At 40.4% G+C, this 26,351-nt stretch overlaps 1 protein-coding gene across 3 annotated transcripts; it reads left to right on the top strand.

Moving 5' to 3' along the window:
* The first annotated feature begins 4,801 nt into the window (after window positions 1-4,801).
* reps1 (RALBP1 associated Eps domain containing 1) lies at window positions 4,802-24,338 on the top strand. 3 transcript variants are annotated; one of them, XM_053336931.1, is made up of 19 exons: window positions 4,802-5,578; window positions 8,204-8,327; window positions 12,173-12,402; window positions 13,027-13,189; window positions 13,672-13,802; window positions 15,565-15,730; window positions 15,836-15,899; window positions 16,616-16,770; window positions 18,130-18,251; window positions 18,775-18,855; window positions 20,047-20,134; window positions 20,712-20,813; window positions 21,387-21,447; window positions 21,804-22,002; window positions 22,151-22,345; window positions 23,370-23,459; window positions 23,558-23,712; window positions 23,813-23,918; window positions 24,013-24,338. In XM_053336931.1, the coding sequence occupies exons 1-19, from the start codon at window positions 5,426-5,428 to the stop codon at window positions 24,079-24,081; spliced, it is 2,454 nt and encodes an 817-aa protein (XP_053192906.1). In that variant the 5' UTR covers window positions 4,802-5,425; the 3' UTR covers window positions 24,082-24,338. The 3 variants fall into 3 exon arrangements, with proteins under 3 accessions (XP_053192906.1, XP_053192907.1, XP_053192905.1); XM_053336932.1 differs by having other exon boundaries at window positions 13,024-13,189; window positions 13,672-13,736; XM_053336930.1 differs by having other exon boundaries at window positions 13,024-13,189.
* The last annotated feature ends 2,013 nt before the right edge of the window (window positions 24,339-26,351 follow it).

Raw genomic sequence — 26,351 nt, 5'->3', positions numbered from 1 at the left:
CATTGTGTCAAATCATCATCTGAAAAATAACTAAAGCTGTCAAATAAATGTCATGGAATAGAAAGTACAATATTTCCCTTTGAAATGTAGTGGAGTGGAAGTATGAAGTATAAAGTAGCATCAAATGGAAATACTCAAGTAAAGTACAAGTAACTCAAAATTGTACTCAAGAGTAAATTTATGGAAGTGCTGATTGGTGATCAACTATATGCCGAATTTTACAAAAGAGGGCAGTAATTAATAAAAAGTCTTAACTTTTATTCTTACCATGATTACATTTGATTGTCAGCAAGGCCATTCTTATTTAGCCTGATTAGTGAACGCAGTCTGGCTGTTGTATTTTCTCCATTCAAGTAAAAGATTATTATGAATTGGGAGGCAATGCAAATACAATTCCCATTGATAAAATCTGCACATAACCACTAGTATTTATGGTTAACTGCATTTAATAAATGAGGATTTCCAGTGAAGCTATGAGGCAATGTAACAAGCTCCAACATGAACAGGGCGTACTATCATCCATGCGGAAACGGCAGATTAGCAGTTCCCAGTTAGCCATCACAAGGCACACATGCTCACTGTAATCCGTGCTTCATATTGATCTGTGGTCATTCTTATGGATGAGTTAATCATTCACAATTCCTTGATGTTTTAGATGACTTTGAATGGAAAATAGCCTAGTGCACTGAGCAGCAGACGGGAGCTCGCCGGTAATCTTAGCTTTAACACCAGACAGATGATCGGCTGAGAGTTGAGACAGATAAAAACATAAAACCATTTAAACACTAAAACAGTTCATACATAACGATTACATGTTATATTTACCTGATTGTTCTTAGTTTTTTCTTGATTTTAATAAGACGATGGTCGACTTCCTGATGATTCGGCACCGGTGGTGGATAATGTGTTGTGTTCAGGGTCTACTCGGAAACGTTCATTCATATCTTTACAGAAGTGACGTGGGCCTTGTTTTTGCTTAAAGTCCCCCTCCATTCAGAAAATATGTGTTTCTTCTTGTTGCTTCAGTTGGATGTTTGAGTTCCACTGTGCAGAATGATGTATGTGCAGAGTTTGACACTTGAAGACTGTTTTCACATTCATCTCATGAATGTAAAAAGTTTGTCTGAATTCATTGAAAGTCTGATTTGAAAGGGTGGACCTTTGAGCTTGATTTATGACATCACATCTATCAATCAGAGTTGCATCATATATTGTACTCATGTTATACTATCATATAAACAAACTGAAGTGATGAAACATGCTGAAACTTAAAATATATCAAGATAACATTACTGAAACTTGGCCTGAAATTGTCATGGTTTAGTAAGGAAACTCCATCTGCTCCTGAGAGCTTCAGGATGTGGCTGAGAACTAAGGATTATCTCCAATAAGTGACATTGTAGGAACTCTTTTTGTCAAATTACTGTTTTGAAGCTCAATTCTTAACCTTCAAGCTCAGAGATACTGAAGTTGCTTATCTAGGAATGCATGCACATGAATAATAATGTATATAAGAGATGTTTCCAACACACCAGCCTTATGAAACAGCCCTGTAATTAAGTAAATATGGCATCAGGTGTCCTAAATGTGGGTTTTTTTGTTTTACTGCCTTGGGGTATTTCATGAGTTCAAAAATTTCCTGCAGTACCTGAATGCAACACGAAAGCTCATCTGACTTCATCGTGACACAATGCGATGCTTTCACGGGCACGGCCCCATATATGGCATTAGGTAGGAGAGGTCTTGTGCTTCTGCTCTGCTTCTGCAGATAAATTACCTTTTCTAAGCGCTCCAAGAATGTCTGACACGGCCTGTTAAACAGATGTTCAATAAGAACACAACTCCAGTCCCTCTGCAAAAATACCAAAAGATTTTCATACCAGGCCACCAGAAAAAAATGCAACCAACACCTAGAATATGCATATTTTTAACTATTTTTTCACTTTTTTGACTTATTTTTTGTGTGGTGTCACTACTGACCTGTTTAGGAAACCTGCTCATCCACATTTCTGTTCTCCTGTCACAGAACCTCCTTTTTCTCCATAATCTCCCTCCTTCTTCCTCTCCTATTTTAGCATCCTTTCCTTTGCTTCCATTCTTGTTCTGTTAAGCCCATGTCTTCCTCACTCTTCATCCTCTCTTCATCCCTCTTCCTGTTAAAACTGTCTCACCAGTATACTCTGCGTTGTTTACTTCACTCTTACTTTGACCCATTGACTTTTACACATATGATGCTCTCATTGACTTCATCACACTGTTAGGAACGCCATGTCTTTCTACATAGTGTGCTTTTCAATCCAATATGACATTTACATACATGGTACATAAAATATTAAACACGTGTTCTTTTATTTTATTTTTTAAAAAGCAGGTATAAAAAAGTAACTTGAATGTAATTATGAAAGTTATGCTGTTTGTAATTTGATTAGAAAATATGGAATCATATTTGAGAGCCTGATTGATACATTGGCTTGGTGGTTGTTGTTGAATATTATTAGCTAATTTAACTTAATCACAGATGCATAATATATAATATATATAAAAAAGTAATGTAAAAAGTATGTTTGAGGTTATCTAGTAACCGCGTTGTTGTTGTTACATAGTTTGTCCAGTAGAGGGCACATATGAGTTTCAGTTGTAAAATGTTGTAAAATGTCTCTGGGAAAATCTAAAAAATCCTTATAAAAAATGTTTGTTATGTCATGTTCCTTAAAAAACATAACAAAATAAAACAAAACAAATACTGACCAAAATATACTTAGCTACTTTCGTTAACTTTCCATATCCGTATCAGTCTCAAACACACAGAAGCAGCAGGTTATGGCACAATAAGTTATTGGTGTTTGCATAATAAACATTGTAAAGCACTCCACTGTGAATAAAAGCATTATATATGAATGCAGCTAAGTATCAGACACACAAGGAGGAACAACAGTGAATGAAGATGAACAATATAGCAAGCTGGTGCTGTTTAATACTTGTTTATATTTCTAAATAATTCATTCTCTGTATTCTCTATCAAGTCACGCTCGTGTTGTCAGCGCAGGTTTTATTTTGAAATCACTAATCCGGGTCCCTGCAGGCCATGCAAACTCGCGCTGACTCGGACCGTAGGTCTAGTGACGTCATGAGGCATCAAGTCACCCAACACAAAACCGGAAGTTTCCTCAGTTTTTCTTCAGAACAAAAGCACAACTGTGTCTTTTTAAAGGAACGACATATTTATTGGATACAGGATGAAAAAATAAATTGAGCTGTTTAATCTTGTTTGTCTAATTTATTTATCTGATTATTTACTAAGTAAGTAAATAACATTTGAACATTTAGAGGGATACAGGTGATGATGAATCCCTGCAAAATGTGTCTTTATTATGCCTCATAAAATCACCTGCTAGGCTCTGGCCACCAATGAAAATAGGCCCCAGGAAGAGTAGTTATTACCTATGCAACAATGAATGAGCAACCTAATAAACGATAAATGTCTAATAATCTCTTTCCAATTGACCCAATCAAACCCATGCAGGTAATAATATGATTGAACATACAGTATTTTATTTACCAATATGCAGCATGTGAATTTTGACACAAGGCTTCTCTGCAAGACATTACAGGTGACACTGTTAATCTATTTATCGCCCATGTACAACACAGCACCTGTGCAGCAATGGACAATACAATGTGTATTTGTATATATATTAACTTGTCTCTCTCGTATCTCCCCCACCCCCTTTTTATAATTATAAATATTTGATCATATACTCTAATTGGAGCTAGAGCTTGAAGACGCCAAATTTCACTGCCCTCAGTGTTGCCATCTGCTGTGTTGCTGTGCATGTGACTATAAAACTTCTTCAGCATCTTGAATCTTGCAGGCAAGACAACAATGCAGAACCATCCTGAAAGACCTCATACCAGACACATCTCCATTCAGTCAAATGATCACAAACTATGTGGATAGTGAATATGGGGGGGGCCCTGAAAGTCTGGGAACACCAGAAGTCAAAACTCTTTCAACACTTGTAGATATGATACCTTTGGCTAATGAGGGTCATCAGTGTCAAAAATGTGTTTTCCTTCATGTTCCTACAGTTGGATGTTTAAGTGTCACCTTGCAGAATGTATGTACAGAGTTTGACACTAAAAGACATTTTTCAAATTCATCTATTGAAAAAGGAATGTTTCTCTGTGCTGAACTTAAATCTGAGTTTTTAGGGATGGGACTACAAGCATGATTTGTGACATCAAAATTAATGTGGAGCCAACCTGATTGAATATTCAACATAATTGTTTATGTTGAACGTATAGTGATGTTGAAACTTGAAGCCTCCAATATTCATACACTAAGAATGGACTTTACAATGAAGTAGGAGACATTTTGTGTCCAGTAATTAAACTTCTTAAATAAAATGTATTTGCATATTCAGAGATAATGACATTAATTTTAAGGAGGGAGGAAATGTAATTTTAAGGATTTTATTGTGGAAATCATACTTCTAATGTGGAAAAACCACACCAGACACACATTATTGTTTCAAGCAAAGTATTGTGAGTTTAATGTCCACAGAAACTGTTTCAGCTATATAGGCTAGTCATTCTTTGACATTTTGAATATTGATGTGTATATTGACAGCCACAAAACCAGAGTCAAATTTGGCCAATTCTGTTTTTTAATATGTCTTAATGCCTGTGTGGAGGAGGTTGGTGTGAAAAAAGATCAGGGACTTGACCTGGTTGCAAGCCTTAGAGGAAGACACCCCGTGAAAATGTCTCTTGAGTCATTTCATTTAATTTTTGCCAAAACAGTCAAATTTGGAAAACCCCACCGGAAGTCTTCTGTCAACTCGGTGGCTTGACGGCGGCTGTAGGAATGGCGGCTATGATTACTAGAGGAAGGAACCCGAAGACCCTGAAACTTTACTTGTAGCGGCCCCGCAGAGGAATCCGTCTGTAGCCAAACGCAGAAGCGCCGTCCCCCATCACGGAATTAACGGGAGCAGACGCGTCTTAACGTGAGATTCTCGCGGTAGATCCGGGCAGAAGAGGCGGACGCACTAGTTAGCCTAACGTTAGTGCCGCTGACTTTGATTCAAGGTAGCTGTTAGCTCGCTGCACTACTTAGCCAGCTGTTGGCTAACTTACTTGGCTTGGCTGGCCCAACAAGTTCACTCAAGTAAATAACTGTGTGAAAGCATTCCTTATTCGACTCGCTACATGGTTATTCAGCTCTCTTTAGTGCTTTTTACCGAGAAGAGGGGAGCAGACGACGCCACTTCGACGCGGCGAACATTGTTGCTGCTAGCGTTAGCTTGTGCTAAGTTGGGATCCTGAAGTCTCGCCCATTTTTTGGATCCTGCCCCAGCCATTGGCTTACGGGCGCTAATCAACAGCCAACTAGTCCGCTTTTTAAGGTTCGACTGGTGCCACAATGGAAAGTCTAACGTTGACTGATATCGAGCAGAAATATTACTCGGATTTGTTCGTTTACTGCGACACGGACAACACCAAGAAAGTGGCGTCCAACGGGAGAGTTCTTGACCTTTTCCGGGCGGCCCAGCTACCCAGCGAAGTTGTCCTGCAGGTAAGCTAGCGACACGGGCTGCCAGCTTTAAACTGTTATGGTTTGGTACGTAGCCGTGTGTGTGTGCGTGTGTTGTACAAGACTTAACCCGGCTGTCAGAGCTTGACCTGTCAGTCAGTAAAAGCTAGACGGTTATAGCTGTGGTGGTTAGCAACGCTGCGCAGCAAGAGAGACACACCTTCTTCTGGCTAGTGTTAGCTTCCTCAGCCTAAAAGACAGTCACTTAGTTCACCTTAGCTGCACGTTTACACTCTTATTTGGAGGTCTTATACACATCACACGAGCTGACATGTTTTCTCCTCATCTTTTGTTGGCGTGTGTCTGATGTGCACAAGTTGTTACACAATCAAATCGCCAATCTTGCCCTTTTGCTTCAAGCTCACTGCCCACTCTTTCCTGTCTTCCGATTCAATCAACATCTGCTGTTTTATTTCGCCGCTGGGTTGAACTGCAAGACCCCCAGTGTTGCAGTGTCCACTTGTCAGTCTGCCATTCACAAGTTACCACCACACTTGATATGCCTCTTTGAAAAAAAAAATCTCCATGTCTGATTGGGTTCTTATTTATTTCACAAGCCCTGTAACTATATGTTGAACCAAACACGTGCTGTGCTTCTTTGTCAGATTGCTGTAGAGCTGCAATGATTAATCGATTAGTCGCCAACGATTTTGGTAATCGATTAATCGTTTCAGGTCAGTGTTTAAGAAGAAAATGTTGTTCAAGCTTCTTAAATGTTATTCATTCTGGTGTCTTTACTCTTCTATTATAGTTAATTGATGATCTGTGGGTGGTGGAACATTACATTTGACTTTATGTGAGCTTCGGGGAAACACCTATCAACATTTTCCACCATTTTCTGACACTTTATAGACTAAACAACTAATTGACTCATTGAGTAAATAATCATTGGGTGATTTGATAATGAAAATAACTGTTAATTGCTGCCCTAGATTGCTATGTTTATTATTGTGGTCACACCACATTATCATAGCATCCAACCCACCCTTTCTTTCCTGTTCTGTCTTCTAACTGTTGAGCTCGTCAGTCGCCTGGTAATCGGCAGCAGCCCCATTCTTGCGACTCCTGGTCTCTCGGCAGGCCAATATTTGCAGTTTGTGAGTCAGCATCCTTTTCAAGGTCAACAAGGGGAGCTTGTGTGGTGGTGGAGGAAGAATTAAGCAGTGTTGTAATCCCTCCACTTTCAAAATGCACGCCGAACACTGAGGACGGCCTGTGAGACACGCACGGCCAGTGTCATGTCGTAACAGGCCGAGTAAAGTGACGGGTGCTTTGTGTCCACACACACTCAGAATAAGTCCTTTGTCAGCAGGAAAGGGATCAGTCAGCTGTGGCGGGCTGTTGGTCTTGTGGCACTTGAGAAGTCATCCTAATGTTATGAAGTTCAACTCCTTCCCCCTGGGGGTTATTTATTGGTCTTATTCACTCAAACACACTTCTATACCCTCACTTGAACTTACGCGTACCTTTTTCCGAACAATTTGTACGTTCCCCCGTACCGCCTCACCTACCACGTTGGACTAAGCTCGCTCAGCATGATGTCGAGTACAGCAAAATATCAGATAATCAGGCTTATTACTGGTGAGACCCGCTGAACATCTGCCAACAAACAGAATAAATGAGACTGTTGCTTGTGCCTGTTTTGCGGCATCACATTTAGAAGAAGAAGGAGAACTTTAGAGCAAAATATGCAGAAGAGTTACAGTGTTGCTAGTGTGCAACAATAAGAAAACAGTTTAGCTGATTGGGGATTTTTTTCTTTTTAGGCATATGATCTTCTAATTTTAGAATTGACATAAGACACAAAATACACAGATGAACTCACACAAACAATTTCAAATCCCCTCCCTTTCCCACCTACATCCAAACTGAAAGAGGACCTTACTCAAGTAAGAGTAAATAAATGATTAATATACAAATATATACAGCATAAAAAGACATGATATAATGTAAACAATCCTGACTGATTCAGATGACTAGTGGTGTAACAATTCTGATAACATTTTTATATTCAATCTGATAGAAGTCTTGGCAAGGTGTCTGTAGAGGTTAGAAAGGTGATGTATTAATGACTAAGAGTATATGTCATCTACAACTATTCATTTCCAGAATCCAGCTAACTATAAGGAGACGGGGAATCAAACGTCCTTATTATTGCTGTACACTAAATGTGCGCTACTGGTTGTAAGATTCCCCAATAAGCAAATTTGTGGATCCAATGGGAAGTTCAATCCTGTAAGTTTTGTCATTCTGCCACAGAAGTCGTACTAGAGTTTCTACCGGGTGCAATACAAAAAGAGCCCCCCCCCCATAGCACACCTAAAAGACATATTTAATAACTCAGGTTTATATGGTGTGAAATAGATTTGGTGAAGAAAGTTAGAACAGATCAGTCGTTCAGCCTACTGTTAAAGAAAAGCCTATATTTATTGTCTTGTTTAATTCGTCCACATCCCTCCGTCCTCCGTGTCTCTCCGTCTTCCATTATTTGTCAGAGTGAAGACTAAATCTTCACTAATGCTCAACATCAGAGTTTCACATGAATACAATGTTGTTAACTGTTCTTTCCTCTCTTTCTTGTCCTCGTGTGTGTGTGTGTGGGTTTAGATCACAGAGCTATGTGGAGCCACTCGGCTGGGTCACTTTGGGCGGAGCCAGTTCTACATCGCTCTGAAGCTCATTGCCATCGCCCAGTCCGGGCTGCCCTTGAGGGTGGAAAGCCTCAACTCGGGTGAGTTAAACCTCATCATTCTTCGGCACCTTTTTTTTTAAAAAGCTTTTTCTTACTTCAGAATCAAGTATCCAGGTTGGCAAAAATATTGATAGCTTAATATTTTGAGATGCTCATGGAACAGGAAGAAAGGAGCAATTGAGAAGATCTTTTACTTTCAAACTCTAAAGAAAGCAGTCTGTGTTACCTAATGAGATCTGGGTATGTGGTTTGTCCAAGTGGTGTTGTCGGACCTGACTGTCCAAGATGGCAGACCAGCTTGCGCATGCGTGACCCACATCAGCAGTTCCTGTAGTGACAGGTCGAATATGATTCTCATGCTGATTTTATTTCCTGATTGATTCTAGGTTTTATAGCACAGCCACAGTGCTGTAACTATTTAGGCTACACAATCACACTACTGTTAACAAATCATTTTATATCAAGTTTATTGGGCCACTCGGCGACCGCTCATGGCCTGGATGTGGCCCGCCAAACACCATTTGAATAGGTGGAGCGTAAAGCGTAATATATTTGACAGCACATTTTTGGTTGCAGTAACATTTGTGTTACTATGTTACTGTTATTAAGAGCTTGTTTCAACTGGTTTCTATTTAACCAAGCTAAATACAGTGTGTAGTGTAAGCCCTTAAGGGTCTGACTGCAAAGTTGTGTTTTTCTGTGGGCGACTTCTCTCAGAAAAGCACAAGCTACTTGTTTTGGCTTGAAATATTGCAACATGAAGTTGCTGAAATGATTTCATAATTTGATAAACAATATAAGGAAGCACCAAGGCCACTTCCTCAAAGCAAAATGGACATGATGTACAATGTGATGGTCATTACATTGAATAAAAAAACCTGAAAGTCTAGGCGAGAGTGAATGCTGTCTCAGCAGTGGATGTAATAAATTAGGTTTATACTTCAGGCTGCAGCTGAGATGCAATTTGGTTTAAATGTTGTGCTGTTGGAGAGCTGGAGGTCACCTTGATCATGCAGGGATGTTGACTAGAAAGTTGTTTTGTCTTCTGTTTTTTTTTTCTTTCTTTTATTCAAAAACCATCTCAGGAGCCAAAGCTTTCAAAGGTGAACAGTCAGCATCCAGAGAAACTGTTTCGCATTCAAAATATGAATGTAATATTTATTCAGTTCCTTTTGTGCTTTCTTCATAGCACACGCTGGTCCTGTGTTTCTGCTGCGTTCATGTAGTTCTGTTGGTCTACCACACATTGGATCATTTTACTCTGTAGGCGCCTGAAACTTTTAGGTAATTTATTCAGATATGTCTCAGTGGGGTTTATATGCATTTTAGTACATCCATTTGATGAGCTCAGTAGCTTTTCTCAGTTGTAATTGTTCTGATTGCCTCACCTACATCAGTATAAGTTGACCACTACATTCCTATTCGATTATTTATTTATGTCCAGTGCTGTTCATGATAGCAGTGTGGACTTTTAGTTTTACTTTCAGTGCTGAACCTGGCATTGTTGTGTCCATTTTGTTGTTTGCCTTTTTAACCCTCCCAAAAAGTTAACTCATCAGCAAAAAAAACAAAGAAATATTTCCTCTAATCCTGTGAATGACTTCCTGTCTCACCAGCTAAGGTATGTATGACACATCCTTTGCTAAAAGCACAAAAGCATGTTATTATCAGTATAAATCATGACAGAAACATTAGATGACCTGCTGTTTGCCTCAAAATGGTCCAAAGATAGAACCATAGCGAGGGCCTCTTTTTCAGTTGTAGAGTAAGCACTCTGATTAGGTTTGAACGTTTGGAGAAGTGGGACACTGGGTGTTCTACTCCATCAGCACCATCCTGAAGCAAAACAGCTCAATTGCCAGTTTAAATGGCTGATCAAAGTTAGTCGCAGCAGTCACAGGAGCTTTAGTCAGCAGGGCTTTAATCTGCTGTAAAGCATGTTGACAACTGTCAGATCACAAGAACTAAAGTTTTGGGCTTTAATAGGTCAGTAAATGCTGCTGCAACTTTAGAGACGTTTTTGCAAAACACCCTTTAAAAGCCAGTCAATCCACGCAAGCAGCGCAGGTATCATCTGGAACCAGTATTACCAAGTCATCTCAATAGACTTCACACCGAGAGGCCAGACAGTACAATATCAACCAACCTTTGAAATGTAGCGGACGCATTGTACATCCCGAAGGCCATCACTGTGTATTGTAAGAAGTCATCATCAGCTTTAGCATGGTCAGTTAACAGGACTTGCCAGTACCATTCAAGCAAATCAAGTGTGCTTATATGTGAGGCACTGCCAGCACGATCATCAACACAGTCCTCCATCCTAGGCAAAGGATAAGTGTCAGGTGTCGGCACGTCTTTCATTTTTTGAAAATCAGTACAGATTTATCACACTTGTCAACCAAGAGACAGGGAGAACTCTGCTAGCTCAAACTGGGCTCAGTAATCTTGTCCCCAACCCCTCTTCTAAAGCGACATAAACTGTCAGGATTAACATGATGTGCATGCTGTTTAACCGGTGTGAGTCACTTACATCAATATCATGTTGCAAAACTGCCGTGCATGGAGCTACATCAGAAAACAGAGGCTTGTGTGACTAAATCAACTCCAATGTCTGCACGCTGAGCATCAGGCAAGCGAGCTAAGTGAGAATCAAGCTTTGTTGTTCTTTCCGAGTTCTGTTACTTCTTCGGTACCACTGCTTTAGACAGAACAACAACGTTCTTCTCATGAAAAATTGGAACATGGTGAATACTCCTGCTGATATCAGAAACAGGTGATTGATGAGATGAAAGCTGAGGATCCTGCAGAGACACAGTTCCATTTCCCCCAAATATAACATGCTTAGTCTCTTCTTTAAACTTTCTTACCTCAAGATCAACTTCCTACTCCTTTAGATATAACCAACGCAACTCTAATTCAGCCTCACCTGTGCGGCAAGATCCGCCTCTGGAGATTTAAGGAGAAATAACCACACCTAGCACGCCCACACCACCTGGCAACAGTCCTTGCCACACCAAAGAAGCACCTGGTTCTTTATCAGTTGTTTCTTGCCTTGCCTGCTGATTGAAATGTCAAAACTTTCAGCAATTAGCAAAGGTTTTCTTTAGTACCTCCTTCCAACTTGTCATGAGTTGGGCTACTAAGAAAATCCTCCAAATGAAACTATTGTAGAGCAAACCAGTCGATTTAGGATCAGTTACTAAAAAAGCAACTCTTGACAACCAAAAAGCAGGAAATCTATGAACCTATGACTAAGGACAACACCCCATACGCAACGCTGCTATATAGGTGATATAATATTCCAAAAATAAAACACTACTGTGATATTATACGCACCAAGACACACACCAATGCAATGAAAGTGTTATGGCGACACCCAAAACACCCAAGATATTGTCAAGGGACTACTATGCAAACAAACTGTTAAAGCAAAACAAAGTAACATGCACAGACTAAGTGAGAACATGAAAAGCACCACCTGAAACAGGCCGGATACCACCACAAACTCAAGTGACCGTAGTCCCAAAAGTTGTGAAACCACATCACCGAACCTCCACATGCTCAGAACAGTGTGTTTGATGAATCCCCAAATATGTTACAGCTACGACAAAGAAACTTATGGCTCAACCTTGTGACCAGCAATATATAAAGAGGACGCCATACCTGAGAATTAGTTTTAAAGGTCAGAGATTTTACCACAAGTTAACCACAACTATGGGAGTCTGGAGGCCCGACCAACAGAAGAAAAAGATAGGGGAAATCTGGGCTGCCGGACCCAGAGTCCCACTACTCTACGTAGGGAACTAAAAGCAGGTGATGCAAGGTGAGAGAAAACCAAAGAAATCATTTCCTCTAATCCTGTGAATGTATTCCTGTTTCACCAGTTAAGGACCTGCCGCTGCCCAGGTTCGTGGTGGGGAAGAACGAGGCCGAGGCGAGGCACGCCGCTCTCTACCAGGACGCGGACAATCAAGGGATGTACCCAGCCTCTGCCACCGCAGTAATACCCAGACCGCCAGGCAGGGGTCTCCAGAACAAGAAAGGTCCCCCTCCAACCACCACGCTTCCTGTCCACGAGGTCATCCAGCCCCTGGCACCCAGCATAGAAACACAGGTGTGTGCAGGAGTCTACTTAAAAACAGCTGATTTATTCTTGACTTATGTAACAAAAACCATTATATACATACATTTATAGTATTAATAAAGATATAGAGTTAATCTTAGGGTAGATTAATGAATACAAATATCCTTTATTTTTCCACAATTACTTCTGCAATAACTGCATTAAATATGTGTTTTCTATTATCAGGTTTTATTTCCTCAGACAGCTGGAGGCAGCAGTTACTCGAGATAATGCTGTCGGAATACTTGCTGCGTTTCCTGTGTTTTTTCCTGTTTGTGTTTCATTGCTTGTAGCTCAGATTACTCTCTGAAGTTTGCTGCTGCTGACTTGTCATCAACAGCGTGTTGTCAGTTATGTATGCAGACGTCTCCCTTGAGTCTGTTGTATTTATTGTGAAATTATGTTTTTTTTTTAATTCACAAGCTGCATGATAAGAGATTGTTATAAAACTTAATGGATTTATTGGCTTTATTTGTCTCAGATGATTAAAATGTGTGTCAGTTGAAGATTTGAAATTGTTAAGACATCTATTATTTTTAAAATCTCCTCTTGTTTACACTCTTTCTAAAAACTAATCTGCATACATATTTTGCGTGTTTTGATTCTGTTTAGCAGCCCGAGCCGACGTCCCCGGTGGTCTCCCCTCACCAGTCGCCCCCCACCTCCCCTCACTCCTGGAGGAAACACAAACGGCAGCACAGCGGAGGGAACGTAGACAGACAGACGGTAGTGGCCGCGACCGGAGCTGTCTGGACGCAGTTCAGAGAACCACAAACGGGTAACACCCTCTGACATGTTGCTGAGTAATAGTTGTTCCTTAATAACATTCATTTCAGGAGGATCTTTTTAGGAATTAAAGCCAATAGCAAGACGCCTCAAGATGAATGATGTTTGGCCTCTTTTTTTGAGAGAGTGTAATTGAAAAAATGATCAACTTTTTAGAGGAAAACATATTATCTACAACACTTTGGGGATTATTGCAAGGAGAATGCAGGGTTACACTTCAGTAAACCACTAATGGTAGTAGCAATAACTGGCATAATAAAAAAACAAACACAACAGACATTGAACAGAAGTTGCTATGTGCAGCTTATACATACTGCAAAGGACGTTTGCTCAATTCAATTCTAGGTGCGGTTTAAATATTGCAAAAAAAAAATCTCTGTAATCTCCTCCTAATAACACTTAGAACATATTCATTTCTTTTACTTGTGTTATGGCACATTACTGTATGATTGACTGTCCCTGTCCTCCTTCCAGCTCCAGTGTCCGGTGACGGGATGTGGCCATCGCACTCGCCCCCTCTACCAGGACAGGAAAGTTGGGTCAGTTTCACAGCAGACACCCCGCCATCTAGCACGCTCCCAGCAATGCACCCCTCGTCAGTACAGGTGAGGCAGCCTTGCCTTCGCTTTACGATCTCACTTTTAGGGCCACTTAAAAGTACTGATTATCCCTAATAAACCACTTCTCTTATATTTTGTGGGGAACTCACTTACTGCAGCGTTTTTAGACCTGAATCCGGTTGAATTGGACTCGCTCTGGTGCGTTTGGTTTTAGGCAGGTCTGAACACAGCAATCGTACTCTGGTGAGGACCAAAACAACCACAGCAGAAACAAACTCTGGAGCGGTTTGTTTGTGGCAGAAATGTGATCTGACCTCGATCTGACCCAACTACTAGGTGTACTCTGCAAGTTTGCACTAAGCCAGAGAATGAATTGAGGTCTGACTTTGTTCCAAAGTGCAAAACTAAAACCTATGGTGAGACGACTTTTAGCTATTATGCTATGTTGGAACAGTCTGCCTGAGGATCTGAGAACAGCTGGAAGTGTAAACTCCAAACCTACCTGTTCAGCCTGGCTTTTGAGTAAGAATGATTTATAGTCTTTTTATTCTATTTTTATTTGATTTATTTTAATGTTGTTTTATAATTGTGTTTCTACTTTATTTTATGTTATTTTATAATTACTATTATTCTATGTTTATATTTTCTTATCAATTTATCAAGTCTTTTAAATCCTTTTTAACCTATTTTTTAGACTAACTAATATTAAACTTTCTTTTTTATTTAATTTTACTTTGAACTACATTTACCTGCTATATAATTAAAGTTTGATTGATATGATTAGTGCAGCGAATCATTGCATTTGGCCAAAATCTAACCTTCTTTAAGACCTTCTCACTGTGTTTACCTTCCCACCATAGAAACATCTGGCCAATGAGAGGAGTGAATGTTCTTACATAGTTTGTAGTGATGCATTTTGGTTCAATTGGATTTCTGTGTGTGTGAGAAAAGAAACCGCACCAAGGAGAAAACACCCAAGTTTACCAACTCATCAACTGATTTACACCGGAGAAAACTAATTATGGTTTAAAAAAATGCCGTTAGCTTCAAATTCTTTAGTATGGTTAGCAAAATCTGGACTCGTTGAATCAAACTAAAAATGCTGATGCGTAATTTTCAGTTAAAATAGTAGAATCTTTCTTTGCTCAATCCACATAGAGACATAAAATACAGACTACTGATTGCGGAACAAACAGCTAATCACATGGCAGAAACAGGCTCTGTGGTTGTAAACCCATCACAAACATATGATGTTGCTGAGGAACACATTTCCACCCAGTGATCAAGAGGAGATAATACAATTAGAAGTGAGTATAGATGAACAAGTTACGAGCATGACTGTGCACGACATTATGAGTCCGTCTCTGGTTCATCAACTTCTTTGATCAGATAAAAAACGTCGTCTTACATTGCACACATGAAGCATGACATATTGTGCAAACCACAGCTGTGCCTCAAACGTCAGCTAACGCTTTCATATCAGTGCTTTATCTGCAAGACTCAAACTCAAGTAACTTCTGTGACATGGCGCTTGTTTGTTTTTAAATTCTTACCGAGCTAAACATGTTAAAAGTTAATGTTTGCATAATGTGGAGCCTCTGTCTATATTTCCTCTAATTATGTGAAGTTTTTAAGCCAATAAAAGTCAAATTTATGAGCATTCTCTGCAGTTTGAATTGTTTACAATCCAAACTGAAGTAAATCAGGGTTTTATTATAAACTGCTTTACTTACTCCTGTGTATTGCTTTTTAATCAACGCCGCTTTCTTAAAAGCCTTCTGTGAATGTCCCACGCCGCTTCTCACAGGATAGCACAACGATACGAACGGTGGCCTCGGCGGCGACGACTAACGAGATCCAGCGACAGTCCAGCGGTTGCTACGACGACCCGTGGAAGATCACGGACGAGCAGAGGCAGTATTATATAAACCAGTTCAAAACCATCCAGCCAGACCTTACCGGCTTTATACCTGGTAGGAAAATACAAATAAAAATACAAAAAAAGCACAGACACACACAAAACATCAGCTGGAAAAACCAAGTCATTTATTAATCTTCATCTTGTTCGTGTGTTGCAGGTTCAGCAGCAAAAGAATTCTTCACCAAATCAAAACTACCGATTTTAGAGCTGTCACATATTTGGTGAGTCATAGCTGTTCTGACAATTACTGTCTATGCTTTCTGCTGATACTGTTGTTTTGAAAGTTCAGCACTTTCTATATATAAATATAAAATATAGATATAGATATGGAGAGCCAGTATAGTACATTTGACATTATGCAAGAACCTGTCAGGATCATCTTTATTCATTTGGAGTGAAAAACAAAACAGACTTAGACACTTTGTAGTCTCCCAAAAGGAGGTTCTTTCAAAATAAAGTGCTATTAATGTATTAAACTTCGTACCTATCTCCATATGTAATTCAAAATGAAGAAAAGCTCACATTTCTTGCATTTCAGAAGTTGTCACCATTAAATATTTATGGTTCTACTTGATAAATAACTTGAAATTATGAATTGAAGATAATGAGTTTCGGTGTCTGATAAAGTTAAACCCTAATTTACTAACCTTCTATTGTTTTGAAGTGGAATAAATGGATCCTGGATCATTGTACAGTTAATTACTGCCTATCAACCACAGGCTGTCTGCCATCAGGTTGATTTGTGTAGGAGAGAGCTTCAACTTTGGTTGTTGCAACATGTTTTTGAGCGGGACTGGTAGCTCCTAGTATCACCAGTTTATAACAGCACTGATAATGAACATGGAGCTCATCTGTTAATACAGAGGAGAGAATAAAGACAGAATGCCCATTATGCTTTATCCGGAATGCAGACTCACTGTCTAATGTGTGTTTCAAGGGAGCTGTCAGACTTCGATAAAGACGGAGCGCTGACCCTGGACGAGTTCTGTGCCGCCTTCCACCTGGTCGTAGCCAGGAAGAATGGCTATGACCTCCCAGAGAAGCTGCCTGAGAGCCTGATGCCAAAGCTGATTGACCTGGATGACTCAGCAGGTACGCTGCCTCACCCACTCTCTCTCTCTATGATTTTTTCCATTTTTTTTCCCCACCTCAGGTCTCATGAAACCTGTAAGCTAACAGTGATGTCATTGTGGAGAGAAAACCTGCTTCTCAGTATGTAGAGTTCCAGTGGGCAATACATTTCTGATCCCATTTTGATATGGCATCTAATCATTAGCTCACACTATAAATGTAAATATGACTTATTTAACATCCAGCTTGTTTACTCTAGATATGTTGTAAAAGCAAAGAAAAGCTCATTCGTGGTGTAGACTGAATCTCTAACACATTATGAATAATTCTTAAGAAGAGCAGACATTGAAATGGGAAAAAGGTAAATATTCCTAGTCACGGATTGTCAAATTGAACATACTTATTTGTTTGTTTTTCGTTGAAATGTTGTGAGGATGCCAACAACAACAAAAAAAGTTTGACTTAGGTATTTTATCCTCTGTAGAACAAGTGGCATTTTTTGACACTGCAGCTTTATTCATGAGCTACTTACAGAAAATGTTACTAAGCTGAATGGATGGTGCTCTCACTGACAGCACAGCGCTAGTATTTCATGTTTATGAATTAGAGAACAGTCCTGAAGTGACAACTCTGTACTGAGCTCTGTACTATCAATCTTATTTAATTGTCTTTCATTCTAAATACATCGAAAATATTTAAGAACATTCATTTGCTGTCTTCCTTTGCTGATTCAGTGACAGAAGTGTGTATTTAGTAGTGGTGAAAACCTTTTAATATACTTTAGATGTCATTTGAGCAGAAAATCACTCACAGGAGGAAATGTTATCTAGCAGCACTAAACCTTAACAAGATTCATTCTTTTCAAATTGGACTGCAACTAGATATGATTCTCATTATTGATTAATCTGCAGATTATTTTCTCAATTAGTCCATTAATTCTTTAGTTTATTCAAATAGTTAATTCAAAATAGTGAAAAAATGGCATTCACAGCACATATATCACATTACATTTGAGAAGCTGGAACCAGCACCTTTTTGACTCTTTTGCTTAATGACTGAAACGATAATCAATTATCAAATATGTAAATGTTTGGTAACCACATTTGAGAGATCATTGCAAAACATATGTATATCAGATTATTGGCCGATATGCTGATATTGGAATTTTCAGTATCGGCTCCAAAAAGTCCAGTATCAGTCGGGCTCTAGTCAAATCCTTGAACATTATGGGCATGACTGTATTTGAGTAGACAGGATTATTTATTATTACTACTTTCTGGGAAAAAATCCATTTGTAATTGTTAGATTTATCAGTTCATGTATCATATTATGTGTGTTTGGACTCTCTGGTTAACCTGTGTTTAATGGTTTTGTTCACAGAAGTCCCGGAGGCAACTGCTGACGTCGGTTACTCGGCCTCCCCGGTGGAGGTCACCCCCAACAAGTCTCCCTCCATGCCCTCACTCAACCAGGCCTGGCCAGAGATGAACCAGAGCAGCGAGGTTCCGACATGCACACCACACCACACAAACGCACACACGCACACACTATTTATATTTTCACTCATACTGTGAGCTCCATGTGTGTTTTTGTTTTCTTCTTTTTGCTGTGTTTGCATTTGATTCATCTTAATTAATTGCTCAGGGTTCAATAAGGTTAAGTTGCTTTTGGTTTTTTTTTCTTCATCCATCCATCATGATTTGATTGCCACTTCATCTTTTTCATTATCAAACATAATTACTGATAATTCAGCACCTCTTCTCTCACTTCCTGGTGGCAGCAGCTTGCCGCTCTGTATGAAAGTCAGCGATGCTGCTGGATGTTTGTTTTTTTGTTTCCACGCCTGCTGCTGCTGCTGCTGATGATGATGATGATGATGATGTCAGGTCAGCAGTCATCCACCACCGATGACTGATGACGTCACATCATGGCAGCACAGCGGCTCGGACTGATGATGTAAATGTGTGATGTCACTGCACTGGCTGACTGACATGTTTTTTCTCACTGTCTGTCTGTCTCCTGCAGCAGTGGGAGACGTTTAGCGAGCGCTCCTCCAGCTCACAAACTCTGACCCAATTTGACTCTAACATTGCACCAGCTGACCCTGTAAGTCAATCACTTAGTATGCATGGTTTCACCATTAATGAACAGACATTAACCCTCTCTGGATCTCTCTCTCTCTGTCTCTCTCCCTCCCTCTCTCTCTATCTATCTCTCTCTCTCTGTCACTCTATCTATGCATGATGATCTTTCAAAGTGCAGTCCGCTGCATCAGCAGTGGCAAGTGTGTGTTGTGATTTGGCTGGCTTAGCTTCTATTGGACATCACCTTTTTTTTTCCTACAGTGACATCCACGTTTCAATAGTACACTTTGCAGAATGTGACAGATAAATCTTTCCATATAGTGGCAATGATGTAAGTACATGATGTAAAAAAAAAAGTGCGATGATGTTGGATCATTGTAGTTGTTTTTATTTATTTGTCCCTCAGGCAGACTTTTGTTTTCCTCTCAGCAGTAAATGACTGTGGAACGGCACCACACAGTTAATCTGCAGTACTGACTACCACTGTTTGAAATTGCTTCTCCCTGCTTTTGTAATTCTGGGCAGAAATCCAGCGTGGGAAAAAAAAAATCTAATCAGGTCTGAGCGGGCAGAATCAACAATAATACACAATAGTGACTATAGTGAACCTCCTCTTTCAATTTTGTTTTCTTTTGTTTTGTCACTCTGTCCGCTTGTAAACAGCCAGTAAAATAAACACATAATGATGTTTATGATACTTTCCCACCGCATAGATGTGCTGCAACAAAACAGCTCACCAGTTCAACAACATCATTAGAGCCTTGTCTTGTTAAAATCATTTAAAAACACTGCCCACATATGACACAATCTACTACTACAATTAGAATACTTAGCAATAAGAGTACTGCACAATGTCACTATTATATATGTCTGCTAATGAAAGGGTGTGTCTTCAGGTGATTCTTCAGTGTGTTTGAATTTGATGCACCAGGCAGTGCTGTTATGTATCAGACAAGATGTGACAAAGTAAACTGATGAGTTAGGGTTTACACGATTAGTCAATTCATCAGTTGAGGAATTTCTAACAGAAAATGCCAAAATTGTCTCGCTCCGATTGAGAAAATGAACGACCGATAAATCAACAGTTACAGCCCTATTGTGGACCACAAATCACTCCTCCTTTTAGGGAAACTTGTCCATCTCCCTTCATCAATCTGTCTGTCTCACTTCCCATCTCTCTTTTTTTCCCCCTCTCTCTATGTCTTTCCTCCAGGACACCGCCATCGTCCACCCAGTTCCCATCCGGATGACGCCCAGTAAGATCCACATGCAGGAAATGGAGCTGAAGAGGACTGGCAGCGGTGAGACAGCCTCTGGCCACATGGCTGACTGTCCACATCATTCACAACTAAATGAATCACACTCGTTGTGTGTGTTTGGACAAACGCCTTCTGTCACTGTTCTTGTATACAGCTATGAACTCATAAATCAGGATTTTCCAGAGATTCATCCGTTGGTTTTTAGGGATGTTGTTGAAAGATGCTTGAAAATGTGTGTGTGTGATTTAAAACACTTTAAAACTTGCTTTAGAAACCACACTGAAAGAGACTCCACCAGTGTAGCAGAGGACAGATGTGAAAGCACGTTTGGTCTGACAGTACAGTCAGTACAGGAGCGCATGTTGATGCTCACAACAATGTGTGCCTTTGCTGAGTTTGCATTGCAGTGCTTGACAGGTAATGACGGCAGAAGCATGTCGTCAGTATTCATAAACATCAGGCAGGATTTTTTTTTTTTAATCTTTAATATGCTGGAGCTTAGGCTTATTAGCTGCAACTGAAGATACTTTGAGTTCACACTGATAATATGACTTGCAAATTGTTAATTAACATAACTGGCTGCAGTATTTGACTTACCTGTTATTTCTCAAATCCTCAGACCACAACCACCCAACCAGTCCACTGCTGGCCAAACCTCCAGAACTTTCCGAAGAAGCCACCATACCTGCAGCCATGAAGTTTGTACCTGCCAACACTGTAGGTGAGTAAACAATGAGCTGATGTACAAGAGCACTCACGATGAAGTCAAGATTTACTTCCGTATGTGCACGCTGTTTAGAAACTTTCCAAAAAAACCCTTTAAATTGTAAATTGGGTTTATGTTCATCAGTATGCCTGAAGTGAATACATTGGTACCACGACAAGTTATCAAGCCAGTTTTATTTGTATAACCCAGTGTCAGAAATGAAGAGATTTGCCTCATGTGGGCTTTACAGTCTGCACACTGTACACGATCGTTTGTCCTTATCACCTTGCTTTGAATAAGTTAAAACTCCCTTTTAAAAAAAACAGGGAAAAAATGGAAGAAAGAATTTGCTTGAGTACATTTAGCAGCATGATACAGAAAGAAAGATTTAGTCTATTAGAGCTATACACGTCAGAAGAAATGTTTTGCTGTTCTTTTCAGATGAGTCATAAATTGCAATGAGTTTAATAACCACTCAGTGTTGTCATCATGTTGATACTGTATTTCTACTTGTGGATGGGTCATTAATTATTTACATATATGTACTTTGACCATGTTTTAATAGGCTTGTTTTCTTTCTCCATTAAGGTGATGGTTACAGCAGCTCTGACTCCTTCACCTCAGACCAGGAGCCAATCACAAGACAAAGGTTAGTGGCTGTGGTTTGATGTCATTTGAGCAACACAAAACAAAAAAGAGTGCGCAAAACAAAAATGAGTGAGAAAGAGACATTAGATGAACAAGGAGCAAAAAAGCAACATAGGAAGTAACCTGAGCACCAGTTTCCCTCCTAATCCTACAGAATATATACATATTACATTGATTGGCTGTGACACATGGTGAACGTAAGACATCTCAACACCTGATTAGCATATCTCCAGTAGATATAGATAAAGAGATAGTATCGTTTACTGTCTTTCCACTTGGATTAACACACATTCTGATTGCTCACAGGTGGTGTAAAAATGTGTACTCTATCTGAAAAACATGAATATTTGTGTTCAGGTCTCAGTCGGGGGCGTCTCCAGAAGCTCTGAAAGTGACAGCCCCGCCTCCCCCTCCGCCGCGGCCTCACCCCTCTCACTCCCGCTCCTCGTCTCTGGACATGAACCGCACCTTCTCCGCCGCAACTGCCGCCGGACAACAGCAACCCTCTACGATAGCTTACCCGCCGGCTGTGCCTCCTCGACCGCTCCCTACACAGGTGAGAGAGGAAACAGCGCTTTAAAGTCATCTTACATTCACACTCAACTCGTCAACCCCCACCAATGATGCATTCAGGTACAGAAAGTTGAAAGTGAATTATCTTGACAGTCTAAAGGCCTTCAGTCTACTCTGTCCTCTCCTTTTAGACATCGGCACCACATACTGGGCATCGTGTAGAGACTGAGGGCACACCTGGAGGTGGCGCCGCCCTCACCACCACCTCTCCCCAGCAGATCCCCCAGCAGCCCAATTTTGCTGACTTCAGTCAGTTTCAGGCCTTCGCTGCATCCGAACAGCCTTCCAGCCTGCCGGAGGTTGACAAACACAGCGAGCCCGGACAGGTAGGTGCTTATCTGAAGTGTTTGCCTCTACTTCTAAGCTGTTGATGGCAAACATTCACTGATTTATTGATAACTCTGCAAACCAGACAAGTCCAATATTCCCCCTCTACTTTTGAGTATTCATATCATTCAATCAGTGCTTTGTGAAAAGTGAAACAGAGGGCTATGCATCCTAATCTGCTACATTAGCACCTGAGTTTTATTTACAGCTTTGAATTCGGCAAGTCACACAGGCCTACAGCTGTATAGTTCACATATTTCTTGCTAGGATAAAATTATAGGGATAAATGTTCTGCCATTTATCATTCAGCAGATGAGATTGAAGGCTATTGAAAAGAAATCTGGCAATATAAAGGGATGATAAAATATTATGTCATTAAGCTTCAAGGCCATTATAGTTACGCAATGGATTACAGGGTTTTTTTTCCCATCAAGAAAACCAACTGAGGACATTATGGTTTAGCATAATTAAAGATTAGATCACAATACAGTAACTTTAAACGTGTGATCTCACTAAAACAATATGAGCTGTAGCAATATAATGTAAAGGCCAAAAACAGTTGTGCATTGGACACTAAAATAAGTGTGGTGGTGGTAGTCATTGGTGATGATGTTGGAATTTTGGAGTTAAAGGATTTGGCATGTGATTTTCTGTATGTTTCTTATCTTCAACAAATCTGATGGGGTCTTTGGAGTCATTTCTGAACAAGCTATCATGACCATTTTTTTTTGTGGTGAAGGAGCATGTTATCTATTGCAGTAGTTTGACTTTTTCTTGGACAAAGACAGATTTCTGTGTCAGGTTTAGAATACTCACACAATACTTAACAAGTAAATTTTTGGGTTTGTTGACAATAAGTAAAATTGCCGATCTTATCCTTTAAACTCCCATATGAATCTCACCAATTCTTCACACAAAAGTCATCATTCTATAGCTGACTGTCAGAAGTTGTAGTCTGGAGGGTTATTTAAGTGCAGAGTTGAGAGTTTACCATGTCATGTCTTTTTCTTGTTGTGTCCACAGGTGGAAAAGACATCGGAGGGCGCCGGCCCTTTGAGAACAGTGAAGAGCGATAGCCAAGCAGACGAAAGAACTTCAACCACTGTCAACTCTGTATGTCACCATCCTCTGAAAAAACACACACACACAGATGACTTGAAATGAAGGATAAAAGAAATATGACAGTTTTGTGGTTTTTGTGTTCCCATCAGGTGAAGGGCTCGTCCGGCCCGCTAGCTCCTCCCCCGAAACCTGTGCGTCGGAGGTTGAAGTCCGAAGATGAGCTACGACCAGAAGACGAGCAGCACGGTCCTCAGAAATCAAACGTCATAGCTGCTGTCCTGGCTACTCAGCCTTCCATCCCCAGGTAGGAAACTGGTGCTGGTTTAATGAGTTTGTTCATCATTAGCATCTGTATTTGTGTGTGAAAGACGTGTGTGTGTGTGTGTGTGTGTGTGTGTCCTCAGGTCAGTAGGAAAAGACAAAAAGGCGATTCAAGCTTCAATCAGAAGAAACAAGGAGACAAACACAGTGTTGGCACGACTTAATAGTGAACTGCAGCAGCAGCTGAAGGTATGAAGGTTATACCCAAAAATGCTTTCTGTCTCTTTGTTCCCTCTTTGGCAAAAAAGAAAAGTCACTCATGATTTTTCTTTTCTTTTTTTAGGATCTGCTTGAAGAGAGGATATCTCTGGAAGTCCAGCTGGAGCAGCTCAGACCTTTCTCTCATCTTTAACCAACAATGAGGAGACTGTGTAGTTCATCTGAAGCAAAGCTGGACCCTCCGTGTGACTCCCCTCCCCCCTCCTCCTCCCTCATCCTCCTCCATCCCTCCCTCCCTACCTCCTTCCATCATCCCGGCTTTCCCCCGGAGGCTCCGACCTGCCGCCGGCCGTTCCGTTAAAGCTCTCGCTAAATCGAATACTTATCAATCGTCGACCCCCGAAGGACCGAGAGCACAGTCTTACCACAGGGGGGGAGGGAGCGAGAGGAGTGTGGGAAGGGAAGGGGGGGGCGTGACTTTTACAAACTGGCACTTTTCGATTATTCTCTAAAGAGACGTGAAGGCGAGGACGACAGCTGTCTGAGAAATGGCGAGGAGCGGCGGACAGGATGCTCCTACTGCGAGTTTGGTCTGAAGACAAAAAAACGCTGGTGTCTGATTACTTTACTCTCTGAGTGACTGAAGAAGAGAGGCGGAGTGTGTGTGTATGTGTGACCGTTACTGTGTTTGTGCTCCTGTTAAGTGACTTACTTGAGGCTAGCACCAGTATGGTTATTCTCTCTTAGGCGGGGCAGAAACAATGTCACACCAAACTCCTGTTTTAAAAAAGAGCTTGTTGGATAACTTTTAAAGGAGCAGTGTAACTTTTTTGGAAATATACTTACTGAGAGTTAAAGATGAGAAGCTCAGTGTCACTTTCATGTGCTTTAATTGTAGTTTGAATGAGATTAGCCTTAGTTGTATTTTGTTTGTTTTAATCCGTACAGAAGAAGTATAAAAACGATAATTTGTGGCTTTACCGGCAAAGCGGTGTTCATCTTCTAGTTTAAGTCTTGGAAAAGAAAGTATTTTTCCAAATTGTCTAACTGTTCCTTTAATCGTCTTCTCATAAACAGCTATTTTAAAACTGGACAAGAATTGTGGGATCTTAAGAGACATGTTACAACACATATTAAAACCAGGTATCTGCTTTTGCCACTGAGCAAAGAAACACTAAAACAGCCTTTTTTTTAAATGGAGTTTGGTGTGAACGGTCTCTCTCTATTAGAGTGAATATACCGGGCTATTTCTGGACAGGACTATTGTGGTGTGTGTGTGTGTGTGTGTGTGTGTGTGTGTTTGTGCAAGGCCTTTATTGGCCCAATCATCACGGTGAAGGCCTTTCGACTCATCCTGTGACATGAATTCAGCCCACCTCCCTCTTAATACTCCCCACAATCCCCCTCTTGAAGTCTACGTGTTCGTGTGTGTGTGTGTGTGTGTACGCATTTGACGGCATCATGCAGTGAACGAATGCGCTTTGTCGTCTTTTCTCTGTATGTGTGAGTGTGTTTTTGTTTTTTTTCCTTCATGTTACAGTGTTTGGGGATTAATGTGACTGAATGGTTTAACCTTATGCCAAAATGACTGAACTCTCACTCTGCTCTCTCGCCTCTACTTGGGCTGTGTTAAAAAAAAAAGAAAAAAGAAAAACGCAACTTCTTTTTCCTTTCCTACAGGTTTTTTTTTCCTCCATTTTTGTTCTCTTTTTCCTCCCAAACACAGCTGCGGATCAACATTTCAGCTTTTCTTTAAAAAAAAAAACTCATTCTCAATTGCAGTGGTTATTAACTCCACCTGTACAGAGAGAAAAAAAAAGAAGCAAAACAATACGTTCACTTGAAGGTTTGAAAGGTATTTCAGCTGCTCGACTGCAGGAGGCGGCATTTATGAAGAATTGTGTTGCTGATCAGGGAGAAGTTTTTTTTTTTTTTTTGTTTTTTTTTCTTTTTCTTTCCCGATCGGCAAACGTGCACAGATCCAAACTGATGGTGCGGATAGAGTTTCCATCCTCCAGTCGGACAGTCAGCACTATGCAAGTACGGGGGCGCTACATCTCCACAGACCAACTGTACTTAGCTGTTTGTACTATGATAGTAGCAACTGTGTGCAACAGTATACTCTGTTTCTTTTTGTATCTTAGATCTTCCAGAACACCATCTACTGTATGTTTGTGATTCATTTTGCCTTTTATTTTGTTTTTTTGGTTTTTTTGTTGGTACTGACAAGCAGTTTATTTCCCGCCCCCTCCTCCCCAGTCCCGCCTCCAGAGGGAAGTTAACTCCAGATCAGTGTTGCATCAGGGCACCCCGAAATCTACATGATTTATATGACCCTTTCTGGGTGTAGATGAAGTTTAACAGGATTAAAGTCGGAGACCAGTCAATAGAATGGGAGACCTGAATGACCCAACTGCACTTTGAACTTTAACCCACTTCTTATTTCTTTTCTATTTTTTTTTT

This window comes from Scomber japonicus, chromosome 17, assembly GCF_027409825.1.
Source record: "Scomber japonicus isolate fScoJap1 chromosome 17, fScoJap1.pri, whole genome shotgun sequence".
Classification (NCBI taxonomy): Eukaryota; Metazoa; Chordata; class Actinopteri; order Scombriformes; family Scombridae; genus Scomber; species Scomber japonicus.
The sequence above is the reverse complement of the archived record's forward strand: the minus strand, read 5'-3'. Positions and strand labels throughout refer to the sequence as shown.